Raw genomic sequence first — 16,477 nt, 5'->3', positions numbered from 1 at the left:
TCCAGCTTAAAGTCTCTGGTGCCCCCCTAGGGTTGTGGCAGCCTTCCTCACAGGTTTCGTTCTCTTGCAGATCGCGGACCTGCAGCTCCATAAACTGGACGAACTGGATTGTCTGATTCGGGGCCTGCTCTACGTTGATTCTGTTGGCTTCAACGGCAAGCCGGAATGTTACTATTTTGAAAATCCCACAAATCCTGAATTGTGTCAAAAAAAGCCGTACTGCCTTGATAACCCATACCCTATGCTGCTGGTGAACATGGGCTCGGGGGTCAGCATCCTAGCAGTGTACTCCAAGGACAACTATAAAAGAGTTACAGGGACCAGGTAAACATGGGTTTCACTAGGAGAACCTTTTTTACGCTTAAACCCAGGTCTCTTCCTTGAAGGCCAGTTTATGAAAACGTTATTTATATTGAATACATTTTTAAAAGAAAGCTCTTACTCTCTGTCAACCAAAAAGGATGTATTAGATATGTCATGAAGGTGATTTATATAAAGGTTAATACAATGCAGTCCTTGCCCTGTTGGAAACTGATCAGGTTGAGGGGTGAAAGGTCACACACATCAGTTTTCCCAAAAGGCCGTACATGTTAAGTCCCAAATGAATGGCAGGGACAGTAAGCACAGTCGAATCTGGATGGAAAAGTGCTGGGGATGGTTAGGGGGCTTCCAAAGAAGCTGTTTTTTGGAACCACCTTGGTGCCTAGTTCAGGATGAATTGCTTGAAATAATACATTGTTCTAATCATTCGAACAAACTGGTTTTATAAGGAATGCTTGTTACCCTCAGGTAAATGCTCCAGCTGAAAAGTGGAGTAGTTGGCGTAACTCAGGGAATTTTGGAATGTAATGGACAAGAAAACAGCACTGCCCGCTCAGTTGAGTAGAGGCCTTGTTTTTTAATGCAGACACACCGAAGGGAGGTGGGCTCAGCTTCCTCTTCATGGGGATTCAACATGGGAAAAGGATCTGGGGTCAGAAACCTAAGAAATCCTGGTAGAAACAATTAAAGAGGTTTTTCTTCTAAGAGAACAATTTGGTTTGAATGTTTCTCCAACTTATTGGACCACAGAACCCATTTTTGGGGGGGCAGCTTAAGGAACTAGTGCCATGTGGCATGTGGTTTGGGATGTGGTATTGAAATCATTGTTTTTGATAGATGAAGATATCATGTAAATGCTGTTGGCCCCAGTATCCTCAATTTGTGTCATGAATGGGGTTGTTTCTTAGTTTCTACAGGCTTTCAAGTACTGAAATTCTGTAGTACTATTCACCCATTAGGGTGGTAGTATTGCTTTCTACTCTTTTCCCATGACTTGTAAAGGGTCTATAGAAATATGTGGTTCCCTACTGGGGAAGGGAAGATTTATCTCCCCAGGATATTTCAGCAATTTCTAGAGACATTTTTTAGTTGTCCCAAATGGAGATGGGGTGCTACTGGCAACTCGTAGCTAGAGGTTAGGGAGCCCCCCCACTACAACAACTAAAAACACTAAGCCCTGAAAGTCAGTAGTACCGGTGTTGAGAAAGTGCGACACACACACGCACGCACGCACGCACGCACAAAGACACACAGACATTCTGATTGAATCCTGCTTGTGTCCAGAACATAGGCTTTGGTATGTAAGTTAATTGCCACTAGGCATACATTCTCTCACTGGGAATACAGAACAAAGCCCACTTGCCCACAGAAGAATCACAGCTGACCCCATGGCCTCATAAGGCTGTCAGGTATAATAGAGACAAATGAATGTTTCGATGGAGCTGGTTTTACCTTAGAGAGTGATCTTCTGATAAAGGTATAATTTTTCATTGATAGAGCTAATCCCACTGTAACAACAAACTAAATATTTTCCACAATTAGATATATTTATAATTTTGTTGCTCAATTTTTAAGTTCATGAATTATAACACAGGTAAACTTCCTCAAACTTGGAGCCTCCAGGGATTTGGGTCCTCTTCTTAAATAGCTGCTAATAAACTAATTATGGTGTTTGGCTTCTATTCCATGTGTAATAATGCCTATAAATTTTAGTTATTGCTAAATGCCCATTAATGACCAGTGTTTTGTGATCATCAACAAACCCATCTTGATGTCCAAACTTAGCTACAAGCTCCCTGTAACCAGTAGTTTTGGAAATGTGCCACAGGAGACTGCATGTGAACAGAGAGCCCTTTCAAGGGCTGCCACCAGCAGGAAGGAGAATGAGACATCAGTTCTGGGCTGTAGATCCTCCTTGCACAACCAGAATTGTCCTACCAAAGTTTCCTTTTGATCCAAATTAGAAAAACCACAGATATAAACTATTATGGTCAGCGGTGTACATCAGCATGTGGAACACACTTTGGGAATCACTGATCTAAGCACATGGCTTAAGCTTTAAGTTTTGCTACTACTGTGAACTCATAGATTAACTCCAGCTTGTTGTTATGGTTTTATACCCTGTTTTCTCATTAAGCATTTTTATTTTAAGAAGCTACATCATTGCAGAATGTCAGGTTTCTATTAAACATGATTTCTAATGCTTTGCTTCAGTCTTATGTGTAATTTTATTGCATCCTACATTGGGTAGCAACATTTTTTTTCTATTACACAACTCCAATTTTACTATAGGAGTCTATGAAAAAAAGAAGACTTTACAACTGATATTGTTAGAATGTGCAGAGTTAAAAGAGGAATGTAAAAAATTTTGAAACTTCAGAGAAAGGTGCAGTAAGCTTATCTCAGTGTTTGGGAATCTATTTTAAGGGCACAAGCAGTCAACAACTGAGGCTTTTTCCTACTTCTCCCTAAAATCCCTCACTATAAGGTTGTTGGGTTTAAAAAGAATGATTACATGTAATAGCTATTTCTAGCCATTTGTTTTGCCTCTCATTTGCTGAGGGTCTTTACTGTGTGTCTGCTAAAACAAACATGTGTCTGATCATGAGCAAGAGAATCACTTGATTAAATAATCAAGTTAGCAGTCTGGAGATATTAATAAAGTGCTCTTCTGCGACTCTGCATTCTTTCCTCCTATCTGCAGGTGCCAGCTGTGCAAATGCATGCTTGCTTTCCCCATTTGGCTCCGAGTCTTTGTCTGGAGTCACCTGTCATTTCCCAGTCATGCAAAGCACTTGTTCTTTTTCACTCATACCAACACATCAGTTGATGAGTTGCCTTCTTTCTAAGTCAGCCAATATCTTCAGTTGCCTGTGTTTGGAGTAGGTTGTTAAATGCCTTGACTAATACTGATACCTGATGTTCAAAGAAAGGTTGTGTGGACGAAAAATAAAGCTAGAAATAGGAGCAAAAACTTTTAAAATATATGCTTAGAGAAAACAAGATAAATCCAGCTGGCATGCGCACCAGAAGTGTTCCCATTAAACCACAGTAGCTTTTTGGGGTAGACTGAAACTGACAACACAGCATAACCCACTGTGTTAGAAGTAACTGAAGACAGAACTTTCTTAAAGGAAATCCAAAATCTCTACTGTGACTGTTGTCAAGGCAACAGTATCCATGGAGCTCTTTAATATCCTCATGGCACTGCGCTCACAGTTTGGATAGCTGCTACTGGTGGTGACTAGCTACAAATTTTTCATGAGAACCTTTAATTTCCATCAAGTATGTATTTTTTTAAGAATCATTAGTTAAGAAATATTTTACATAGAGTTTTGCTCTTGATGTGATTTAAAGACCTATGTGCCTGTCTACAATCTGGTACCTACACTTGGTAGTGGTTATGGACAGTAAATATACTTTACCCCAAATTTCCTTTTCCAAATTTAAGTTAAAAACAACCTTAATCTCAACCTGAATTTTCTTAGAATTAGAAGCCAGTATCCAAACACATAAGGGGTTCCCAGGCCGACAGCTCATGGAGCTTCAGAACAAATTGGTGAAAGCAATTTACTCTTCACATTTACTGTTCTTTGTGGCAAATGGAGAGTAAAACCCAGGGTCATGTCAGTGCTCCTTGTCCTACCTGGAGTTCACTAGTGATAGCTTTATTCCAAATCTGCTTTTCTTTCCCGTAGGTAACTTCGGTTTGTTTTTTGTTTTGTTTTGTTTTGTTGGTAACTTTGATATTAATATACAATTGAGTTCATTCTCAACTACCATAATCATAATTTTGTCTGTACAGAGGCTTTTAGAGGAACTCCCCCTACCACAAAACAATCAAAAGCTTTTTTTTTTTCTTAGATTTTATTTATTTTTGGAGAGAGAGGGGAAGGGAGGGAGAAGAACATTGATGGGTGAGAGACACATCATTCAGTTGCCTCTCGCAGGCTCCCAGCTGTGGACCTGGCCGACAACCCAGGCATGTGCCCTGATTGGGAATCAAACTGGCGACCTTTTGGTTTGCAGGTCGGCACTGAATCCGCTGAGCTACACCAACTAGGGCAATAATCAATAGCTTTTAAAACATAGTTTGAACCTGGGAGCCATTTTATGACATTTGTTACTGTTTTTGACTCTGGTAAGAGTGGTAAGTAAAATATTAGTAATTTTTCAGAGTCTACTAGAAAAAAATACAATATGAGACCAATTAGTGGCTCCCTTTCAGGAATTTCCAAAGAGGTTAAGTAGGATTATCTCAGCTAAAGCAAGGTCAGGTGAAAGATCCAGCTTTTGGGCTGGCTCATCCTGGCTGGGTCCTAGATCAGTTTTGACATCAGAGTTTGATTCCATAGATGCAAACTATGCTTCATGTACACACAGTTTATTTTTCTAAGTTTTTGTAGTCTCACTACACACAAGGTGGGGTAAATGTAGGTTTACAGTTGTTCCTATGGAAAATAATGCAATCATTAATAAATAATATAAGAATGAACTTTCACATACAACTGTAAACCTACTTTGCCCAACCCTGTGTGTGTGTGTGTGTGTGTGTGTGTGTGTGTGTAATAGTCATTTCTCTGATTATTTACTGCTTTCGGACCACCCAAATAAGAGCAATCATGATTTGGCCTCATTTTGTAGGTGGGGAAACAGAGTGGAGCCCTCAGGTCAGTAGCTAAGTTGAAGGTCTCACAACAGAAATCAGAGAGAATCTCTCTGGTTTTGCTCTTAAATTCAGGGGCGAGTTTTCCTTGATGTTTCTTTTTAGTCTCTGCCCTCTTATTTATCCAATCTACTCTAAAGCTCTTTTGTACCCTAGCACTTTAATTCAAGTGCCTCTTTGTTTTTTTCTGTTTTTATTAACCTATATTAGTGGTCTTGATGTCACTGGGGACTTGGGTGGGCATATTTAAAGTAAAATTTAAAAATAAACCTTATTATTCCTTCAGTCTTGGAGGTGGAACATTCCTAGGCCTATGTTGCTTGCTGACTGGTTGTGAGACCTTTGAAGAAGCTCTGGAAATGGCAGCTAAAGGCGACAGCACCAATGTTGATAAGCTGGTGAAGGACATTTACGGAGGAGACTATGAACGATTTGGCCTTCAAGGATCTGCTGTAGCATCAAGGTAGAGACGTTGTAGCCTCAAGGTAGAGACTAAGTAGCTAGGAACAGTAGTGACTAAACACAAGGCAACCTCTCCACCTTGGCTATTCATTTAGTTATTTTTAAAGTTCTTAACCCACCAGGTGCAACCATCTATGGGATCGGAGCTCTGATTTGATCTCCTGCCCTTTATGAGATGTTGAGCTCTTGATGCTTATTCTTAAAATAGGGCAGCTTTGAAAGAAGGTTCTGGAAAACTGCAGAAGTTTCCTGTTTCATTCTTGTCCAGATATCTAGAGGCATTAAAAAAAATTTTTTTCCCCATTAATAGCCGTGCTATTTTGTTCCTATTAAGAAAAGAGCAGCCAACCATTCATGCTGTAATCCTGTCTGCTTGTAAACCATGGCAGCGAAGTCAGGTCATTTGAGGTTGAACAGTTACTCATACAGCCTTCCACAGTACTGTGGTGGAAGTATGGGGTCTGCCTGAGGATGATTTTGAACACTCTCGCTAATATTTCCAACATAGCTTTGGCAACATGATGAGTAAGGAAAAGCGAGAGTCCATCAGCAAGGAAGACCTCGCCCGAGCCACACTGGTCACCATCACCAACAACATTGGTTCCATTGCTCGGATGTGTGCGTTGAATGAGGTAAGGCCTTAACCCAGGGAAAGCCATGTGCCATTAATATCCATTACCTCTGGCAGTTAACTGTTGGCCCTTACAAAACTACCACCCTTGGGAAACCTGCCCTTTGTTGTAATCACACCCTGTAGAACTAAAAGGGTGTGTGGTAGGGGAGGAGGAAGAATATGTGTTTTATTTTTAATTAGGCACTGGATGATAACAAAACCATCCCACTATGGAAGAAACGTGGTAAAATATCAGCCCATGCCTTAGCCTCTCGAACCATCATTATTACCATGTACCTACTGAAGTATAAGGAAAAGCTCTGTGCACCCTTGCAAATATTTGTGTGCGAAGCATTCCACTTGCAATATTTGATATTCTCTCTGCTTTCAGCTTCTTTACAGTGTTGCCTTGTGGCATGGAGTTCAAGCAGCATTGTACAGGGCTATCAAAGCACAGAGAGCTTGCTACGGCTAAGGCCAGCCAGAGCCCCAGGCACAAGAACGGGTAGAGCTGGTCACTGACAAAGCTTTGGTAACACGTGTGAAATATTGTAAATTTCCTTTGGGAAAAAAAAATGGAACCCTTTTCTGAAATACAAGACGTGAAAAGTGGACCAGCTCTTACTGAGCAGTATTAGGAAGACAAGAAAGAGAAGTTGGGCATGGAACGAGTGATAGGAGGAGTATTAATCATGGTAGCATCAGTAATAGCTTTTTTAAATATAATTTTTAACAGAAATATCACATACCTACAGAAGAGGGTTCAAATCATAAGTGTACAGTCTGATGAATTATGTAGGCACACCTGTTTAGCCACCACTCAGATCAAGAAATAGAACATTACAGGTACTGCAGAAATTCCTGCCTCGTTGAACAATGGAGGGCTTAACGGCGTGAGGCAGTCTTCATGATAGGTGAGTGCCGGCCCTGCCTTTGAGCTCTGGGGTTATAAGAGGGACGCTCTCCTTATTGAATAGAATGTGTCACTGGCTTGTTGGTCGCGGCCATACTTTTTGTAAATCCCTATTTCAGATGAAGATTAAATGTGAAACTGATACTCTGATGAAAGAATGTAGTCCAGAGACATACCTTTTCAAAGTCCACTTCAGTCATGGGATTCACTGTAACAAGAGAATTTTTTTTTTACATTAATCTTTAAAGAGAGTTGTTCCAAGTAACCATACACGCCCTAAGACTAATATGTGTGTAGTTGGCTGTACTCACAGACTCTCAAAGGTCAATCCAATGTGAATAGAGCAATAGATGCCCTTTCCCCTGCTTTCCACAGAGCTCGAGTGAGCCAGCTGGTTTGTTTTTACAGGTATCATAATCACGCCAGAGGAAGGACAAAAGATTTTATTTTTAACTGTTGATTTCAATATCAATACCGTTTATTTTATAACCTTAGCAAAAAGTGTTCTGCGATAGTTTAACTATTTTAGAAATTTCAGTGGAGTTGAGTGAATGAGAGGAATCACTGATCACCTCAGGCAAAAGCTCTGTTAGCTGGCACCCTGCCAGGGCAGACTCCCCGTGGACACACCAGCCACTGGCAACACCACATGTTCTGAGACCAGTGATGCAAGTGCTTCAGTCTTTGCTTTGCTCCCTAGAGTAACTGATTAGAGAGTCTTTGATTTCAACCACATGCACTAAATCTAAAATATTTGTGCTCTGCTTACTGGAGCGTTATGGAAAGCTTCTCCGTCAACTAAAAATGTTTTTGTTTGTTTTATTAAAGAGAGAATAATGCAAACACATAATGCAGAGTTCTGAAGACACTGGAAGGGTATAGGGAAGTGAATCTCCATGTCCACAGCTGGCCCTCAATGTTACCTCGCTAGAGGCAGCCATTGTTTTTAGCTTTTTTGTTTTTACTCTATATTGAATCCAATATAGGATAAACATGTCCTTTCAAAGGTAGCAAACTCTGTATAACATTCTTTTTTTAACAACAGTTTTATTGAGATATAATCACACATCAAACCATTCACCTATATACTGTTCTACATCTTGCTTTGGTTGGTTGTTCATCAAACTTTTAGCATGAAATTGGCAAATATACATAAAGGAGAGAGAGGAGTATAAAGAATCCTCATGTAGCCATCAACTGAGACTTGAAAGTTATTAAGACTTTGCCATACAGGTTCCATCTATCTCTGTTTTCTTACTCCTCTCTTCTTTGCTAAAATATTAGAAAGTAAATCTCAGACATTATGTATTAGTCTATCCTACATCCTACATACTTTAATATACACTTTGGGAAATGTTGCCTTGTACTTTTTTACATGATCACATATCTTGAGATTATTCATATAGATATATTTAGAATTGCTTTATTTTTTAATGTCCATATAGTGGCCTAACATGTAGATATGCTATTCTAGATTTGTTCATTTTCCTAAATGACATTTCAGTTTTTCTAGACCATGCTACTATTTTTTTAAAATTGATTTTATATATATATCCACATACACACATCACACATGCACCATTTTGCATACATGGAATTATACCTATAGGATAAATTCCTAGAAGCAAAATTGCTGAGTCAAGGATGTGTTGATTGTAATTTTGACAGATAGAGTTGGTTCTAATTAATTTCCCACCATCAGAGTATAAGTGTCTCCACAGAGGGTTATGAAACCTTTTTATTTTTTTCAATCTAATAGGTAAGAAATACTGCATTATTTTTTTTAATTTGTATAAGTGAGGCTGAGCGTTTTGTATCTATTTAATAGCCATGAATGTTTCTCCTTTTGCGTGTATATGAACTATCAATATCAATACTGTTTATGCATTTTTCTATTGAATTGTTGATATTTTTTTCTTATTGATTTGTAGATAATTAATACATTTTATGTTATATGTACTGAAAATATTTTCTGATAATTGCTTTCCATTTGGATTTGTTCATGGGTCTCCCAGAATAAATATTTGATTTTTTAAAATAAATATGTCTTTTTTAATGAATTCTAAGTATTATACCATTTCTACTTCAAAATTATTTTAAAAAGGAATCCTCCCATGTTTTCTTCTAGTCTCTTTTTTCTTTTCTCTCAATTTCCCTTTTAATTTAACATTTATGATTTTCACCTACCTGGGATTTGTTTGAAATAAGGAATATCCATCAACTTTAATGCCACTTCTATTACTCCTCTGGCTTTCTCCTTGAGTAAAGCAGGACTGGGGTTTTTGAGCAAGTCCTACATTGGACTCCCTTGTTTGGGGGGAAAAGGTGAAACCCCCCAAGTTCAATTAAATTCCTCTTTAATTCGAGTTCCTTCCTTTGAGTGTCCTTTGCCATCTCTCCGTCTGGGTGGTTTGTGGCTATAGTTCTTATTTGTGGAAATTTATTAATACAACCTCCCACCCCTCTACCCATGGACATTTTTCATAGTGGTTAATGGGTTAATGAACATGCATTGTTAAAATTTGAGACAGTTAAAAGGTAAAGTTTCCGGATGCTGTTACTCTTGATAGACTCAATAGAAAATAATGCCAGCTTCCAAAACTCTCTTCCCTTGATATGAGCGACCAGAGCAACCAGCTCTGTGAGTGAGTGGTGAGCAGCCTCTGCGTGGTAGACAGGCCTACCTCAGTGCTGTGTGGTGTTCAGGATGCAAGTCTATATCTATAACAATAAAAATATAAATGCATTTTTGTTACTATATTTTAATCCACATATTGACCAAACAGGATATTCTACCACATATTCTGAAGGTAGAGAATATTGTTTCTTTTTGTTCCCAGTGTTTGGTACAGAGCAAACTGAGAAAATGCATTAGAAATAACCCATACCATGGCCATTTTATTTATGAGTTGGTTATAGTAATATTTTATAGTCGGAAGTTTGGAGGATTGAAGACATACACAAGCAAATTTAGCTGAACTTAAATTCCAGTTACAATTTTATACATGAATATTGGGAGCTGAATTTCATATCAGACGTAAGGCAACCTAACATAATACCTGCAAATAAACCCAGTGTCATCTCTGCCTCCTCCAAACAAAATCTCATCCTCTTCTTTTTGTGGAATGCACTATGAGGTTTGCTCAACTCCATCTTGGAATTGCCAAAATAATTCCATATTTAATTAAAAAATTTACTTTGCAAGGTTCTGGGAATACAGTCATGTATAAAACATTGGGTCTTGGCTAAATGCCACTTCATTATGCCATGGTTCAATTATGTTTGGTTGTTTTTTTTCCCCAGAATATTGACAGAGTTGTGTTTGTTGGGAATTTTCTCAGAATCAATATGGTCTCCATGAAGCTACTAGCATATGCCATGGATTTTTGGTCCAAAGGACAGCTAAAAGCTCTGTTTTTGGAACATGAGGTAAGTTGAGCTTGCATGGACTACATTGTGCTACGGGGAAGTTTTTTGGTTTGTCTAGCATATGAGTGGGTCCCTTAGTTTGCATTTATTATACAGAGGATAGGGAAAAACAATATCTAAAATGGAAGCTCTCTTTATAATAATCAGGGTTTGTAATTGGTTAATAAAAAATAATCAGCTAAAATGCATAGTCATTAAAAAATATCTCCCAACTCTAACCATTTTATTTTAACACAAATTTATAAATGTTCATTCACTCACCAGTTTCTTGATGTCAGCCCAAGCCCTGTTATTGGGCATGAGTTCTGATGATTGGAACTGTGTAGTTGTCTTGTCTTTCATAATTTTTTTTCGTATTATTCACCTTTTTGGATTTCAGGTTTGTTTCTTTAAAGCGGATGAAGAAGTTAAGGATACTTATAAAGTAATTTGGTTGTAGAATTGTAGATTGTCCCCTCAATCTTTCATATGCGGCACCCACCTGAAGAGCATTGTTTGTGACTCTCTTTTTTAATATTTGCTTTGTTTTGGTTCCGGTTTTGTTAAGACATAATTGACATCAAAGGACTCGTGGACGTGGACAGCAGTGTGGTGATTGCTGAGGGGAGGGGGCTGTAAGGGGACTAAACGGTAAAAAATACAATAAGGATTTTTTAAAAAGATACAGTTGACATATAACATTTTCTAAGTTTTAGTTATAAAACATAAATATTAGATATATGTATATATTACAAAATGATTATCACAGTACGTTTATTCATCACCACACACTGTAACAAAGATTTTTTTTCCCTGTGATGAGAAGGTTTATGATTTACTCTCTTAGCAGCTTTTAGTATTAACTACCTTTTTCAATCTTTTTCAAGAATTTAACTGGATTTTTATAGAAGTGACCGTTTTATACTCTTTATTACTTGAGTTGGCATATAATTAAATTAGATTATTAAACAAACTATTATAAGCAAATTTGAAGGTAAACACAGCTGACTTTTGGCAAATAAACTACTCAGCTGGTGAGAATGGAAGCGTTTGGGCTAGGAAGGGGAGCTTTGTGGACTGATGGAAGGGTGTACCTGAGCATCAGCCAGCCTGCTTACAGAGGAAATGGAGAGTGTTGGTTACTTCAGAGTCCTTTGTATCGAGTTTATACACTAGTGCACGCCAAAAATTTCTGAGAGGGAGTGAGGGGCATCCCTCTCTTGCCACCTTCTCTGTCCGCACCTTGAAATTCAGTACTGTAGGGAGCAACTGTTACAGGAGGTACCTGATCACTTGGGTATATTGTAGCGGAACAAATGAGGGGGAACCGGTGTCATAAATTTCAACTGTAATGAATTACTACTGTGGCGTTTTTCTCATCGCCAAACTGAATTATTTATTTGGAAAGTTGCTGGTGGATTCGTAAGTGATTTAGAGCTCTCTAAGCCCATTTTGTTTTCATTAAAGCATAAAACAGTAGGGACTACTAAATAGTTAAGGCCTGATGGTAGAAATTAATACTAAAGAAAGCCTTTTTATTTTTTTCTTCTTTTTTTGAAGCAAGCTTAAGGCATGAAGTGATATAACTTATTGGGATGTGAGGGGAATGGAGTTCCATAATTTTCAGTTTCCCTAACCCAAGCAGAGCAGCTCCTTTTTTATCTGCTTATTTACTGATTTTCCACATAAGATTTTATTTGAAAAAGGAAAAAATTACTTCAGCTTTAAAAAAATAATTAAAATGAAAACCACCGTTCCAGGGCAGCTAGTATTGCCATATTTAATGATTAAAAATACGAGACATATTTATTTATCTGGCATTCATCTACCTCTTACCTGGCAACCCTAAGTCCAGATTCTACCCTATCTTGATGGCTGTGTTGATGGCCAAAGCTGTTTCATGCCTGGGGCACATAAAAATAAAAAAAAAGAAAATTACAATACTAACAGTATGCAGCGCTTCTATAGCACACACTGCGTACCATTCTTAAAAGCACTTGTCAACAGTTAACTTATTTAATATGTATACACAAATCCATATCCAATAAATTTTATTACTGTTCCATCATGTTTCATGGCAGAGTAAAGGTTTTAAATTTAGCTACACCATTAGGGGGCAGCATTCCTAGAGTTATTAAAAACAATAGGTATTTGGCTAAGTTTGGTTACACCGTTTTCCCATTGTTTTTGTAGGGATACTTTGGAGCTGTCGGGGCACTGTTGGAACTGTTCAAAATGACTGATGACCAGTAGAGATGAGCCATAGATGGGACAGAGACCTGGAACCACTGCTGGAGAAGGTGGAAGCCGCTGTGGGATGGAAGCCAAGCCATTCATGGCAGATGTACCTGCTAGATTTGTAAATAACTTAAAATCCTTCTAGCTGATCTTTTACTCTTGAGTTTTGAGCTTATGATTCAAAATGGGGAATACAAGAGTTTTTTCTGTATACTGTATTTTTAAGGAAAAAAAACACAACATTTTGTGCAGCGTGGCCAAACCTACCAATTTTATGCATTAACTTTGAAAAGTTGTATGATGTTTAAGAAGGACCTGAAATTTAAGTGCTGTTTATACTTCTTCTGGGGTTTACTGATCAGTGTGGTAATTTTAAATTCGTTTAGTAATTACTCTAGGAGATTTTACCTTTACTTATATTTTTCATGACGTTTCATGATTTGCTGTTGGTTTCAAATGAAACTACAAATCTAGCATGTTTTACTGTGAACACTATTTTGTTTGTTTGTTTATCTTTTATCGTCCTGTTTTTTTTTCTGTTTGAATGTCTTATGGAAAGAGTCTTCCCTCCTGTTTCTGTCCTCGGATGACTCCCCTTCGCCACCACACCTTCCTTTACTGTAATTGTTTATATTAATCAAGGTGCTGTCCAACTCAATACAAAGTTAACCATGAGACCCAAAGCTCTCAATAGTGCCCTCGAAGGGGAAACACTGAAAGTGTTCATGAATTTAAGGAGTCTGGCGAAAGTTGAAAATTATATGCAGTTTTTGTCATAGCCCTCATGAACATGTTCTATGATGAAATGTCCTCATCCACGCACAACATATCATGGCAGCAAATCCTTGTGCGAGACATTGGCATTTACAGGACAAAGTCTCCCAGAAGATTAACAGCTCACGTTGGGAGATTTAGAAGACGTGGATTGAGGTGTAGGTAGTTCATATCTTTTTGTTTTGTACATGTATATACCTAGGAGCTTTGTAACAAGTCATCTTAAATAATAATAAAGTTTTTTCATTTGAAATATTTTAAACTAAAAACTGTGTTTCAATCCTAGTTTCTACAATGAAAAAAAAATTATGATACAGATATGTATTTTTTCTTTTTAAAAGACATCATTGGGACTGATGGGTAACTTTCAAATGTGAATCTTAGAGGAACATTGAAACACATGTGACCTAACAATTAAGAACTAAATAATATTTTGAATTGAGCATATTGTTGAAAGGGATTTTGCAAGAGCATTGCTCCACGATGAAGCTTTCCTTCTCTGCCTTCTGAGCACCACCTTTAATTTCCATATCATCAAGTCTTGAAGTGGATGTTAATTGAAGTATTCACTTGTCTAGTTGAAATAAAGCCTGTTTCTGTTGTGATTTTTTTAGTGTATATGTTATTTTCATTTCCTAATCTTCATGTTCATATTATCTGCTTTTGTACCATAAAATGAATGTGTGTTGTATTTTTGCTACTCTGCATTTCATAACTTGAAGCCATTACATAAGTATGGTAAAGTCCGAAACACTGTGTCTTTAACTGAAGCTATAGCTCTATGCAGGAATTTTTTAAAAATAGTTTTCTTATTCTTATATAATTAACTCCTTATTCCCAAAATATCATCACTATATTTGGTAACTCCAAAAGAGTTTCAGAATTTGGTCATCACAAATACATTTTATCAACCTCCATCAGGCTTTCAAAAATCCAAATAACTAGGATGTTCTGGAAAAAGGCAGATGTAACAATCTATATATTATCTACGACAGTGCCTTTTTTAATTGTTCTTTTCTTCCATTCCTACACTTATCTGTCAGGGAATAGCACACCTTGGATCATGGTTCTGCAAAAGAAATCAGGGCAAGTTAGTGTGCCTAAATAATTTTGTTAACTATTTGGAATCACTTGATCTGTCATTAGCAATGTTTAAAACATTGGTTTAGCTGAGGAAATAAATTATTCTTTTATACAAAAATCAGTTAAATGTTGCCTGCCTAGAGTCAGTCTCTTTTTTACAATGAGGGACTTGTAGCCTGAGGATTGTTATGTTTACTTGAATGACAGAAACTTTCCTTTGTCTCAACATCATGAGGAGGCGTGGGAAGAATGAAGAATTTTTGTCTTGAACCATATGAAGTCAGGAATGTTAGGTGGCCCAGAGCATGGCCTCCAACCACAAGACAACCTGGGTCCAGCTCAGCCGCTGGCTCATTGTGCAGGCGGTCGCTAGCCCTCTAGCACAAGGGCTGATGCATAAGAAATGCTTCATTAATGTTAGCTATACTGAAAAGAAAATGGATGTTTTAAACTAATACATTAAATCAGTGATTTTTAGCCTTCTGGAATGTGGGGAACTTTTTTTTTTTAAAGGTTTTATTTATCTTTAGAGAGAGGGGAAGGGAGGGAGAAAGAGAGGGAGAGAAACATCAATGTGTGGTCGCCTCTCGTGCACTCCTTACTAGGGACCTGGCCCAAACCCCAGGCATATGCCCTGACTGGGAATCGAACTAGCAACCATTTGCTTCATAGGCCGGCACTCAATCCACTGAGCCACACCTGCCAGGGCTTGGAATGTGGGAGACTTATTTTAGCACAGAGGTACTGCACAGATCTCCATATGCTAGTACATATCTACAGCCCTCAGCCACAATTCCAAATCCCAAACTCTTCAAATTTACCTTGATAGCTCACTTGACAGAAAAAGTTACTTGAGCATTATTTTTCACACTTTGTAGAACTCTTCACACATTTTATTGCAAAGCTATTAATGTATTTGATTACACAGTACTGCCCCAGATACTGCTAGGGGTGTTAAGTAGTGAACAATTCTGAATTTTGAAGTTTTTGAAAATCTGGTCTCAAGATTTTCCAATAAACAGATTGTGGAAATATAGTTGTATTCCTCAGTTTATATAGTATGCATGGATTCAGAGTGCCTTTTTTGGGAACTGGCTACAGGTAACTTATACTTAACATCATTCAGTCACACAAGGAATATTAGGAAGTTACTTTGTGCCAGGAAGGAGCTAAGGAGACAGCCCTTGCTGTCCAGCAAGGGGAGAGCAGATGGCCTAAGCCAATACAGTAATAAAGGGTCTCAGGTGTCATTTATTCAGCCATTCACTCATTCACAAACATTTACAGCAGTAAACAAAACAAAGACCCATCCTCACAGAGGTTACATTCCTAGAAGGGAAGACAGATACATTAATAATTACATAATAAAATATTAGATTAGTACTACAAAGAGAAAGTAAGATAAGGTAAGGGGCTAGAGGGGGGTGGGTAATTCTGTTTAGAAAATAAGAAAGGGAGAATCTTTGGTTAGAGTGATCAGAGACATCTCCTAGAGGTGACATTTAAGTAGATTTGAGTGAAGTAGGAAATGCACCATGTAAACACCTGGTAGAAAATACTTTACTCCTGGCAAACGAGAGTGCAGGTTTGGAGGAACTGCAAAGAGGCCAGTGTGTCTGGACAAAACATTGGCAATAGCGGTGGGAAGTGCAGTTTTAGGCATAGCCATGGAAGAGGTCCTATACAAAGTCCGTAAGTGGGGGTAAAAGGCTGCCCTTGAATGAGGGGTTGGTTCCTTCTGGAGGAAGGAACTAGAAAAGTTTTCAGAGTCTTAACCAACATGCAGAGACCATGGAGTGGCCCAGGAGGGACAGGCTTCCCAAGCAGAGAGCAGGGTGAGAAGCATTGCAAGAACGAACAGCCTGGCTTATTCGGGAAGCTGGACACTTCGCACCAGCTGGAGCCTAGTTAGTGAGAGAGAAACCAGATGCTGGGAGAGAGGAAACCGGATTACGGAAGGCCTTGTGTCTCATACTGTGTGATGAAGATTTTGGTCTTT

General features: G+C 38.3%; 1 protein-coding gene across 4 annotated transcripts in view; it reads left to right on the top strand.

Annotated features, from left to right (window-relative positions):
* PANK1 (pantothenate kinase 1) overlaps positions 1-16,176 on the top strand; it is a 51,503-nt gene extending 35,327 nt beyond the window's left edge. For all 4 annotated transcript variants that reach the window (XM_054572825.1, XM_054572828.1, XM_054572827.1 and 1 more), the window contains exons 3-7: positions 71-324; positions 5,274-5,450; positions 5,958-6,081; positions 10,279-10,404; positions 12,577-16,176. In XM_054572825.1, the coding sequence (XP_054428800.1) occupies positions 71-324; positions 5,274-5,450; positions 5,958-6,081; positions 10,279-10,404; positions 12,577-12,636 (741 nt within the window). In that variant the 3' untranslated portion in view covers positions 12,637-16,176. The remainder of the gene's footprint in view (positions 1-70; positions 325-5,273; positions 5,451-5,957; positions 6,082-10,278; positions 10,405-12,576) is intronic.
* The last annotated feature ends 301 nt before the right edge of the window (positions 16,177-16,477 follow it).

Source organism: Pteronotus mesoamericanus, unplaced genomic scaffold (assembly GCF_021234165.1).
Source record: "Pteronotus mesoamericanus isolate MK-2021 breed Mesoamerican mustached bat unplaced genomic scaffold, CSHL_Meso_final contig_24, whole genome shotgun sequence".
Lineage (NCBI taxonomy): Eukaryota > Metazoa > Chordata > Mammalia > Chiroptera > Mormoopidae > Pteronotus > Pteronotus mesoamericanus.
This window is presented reverse-complemented; position numbering and strand designations above follow the sequence as displayed.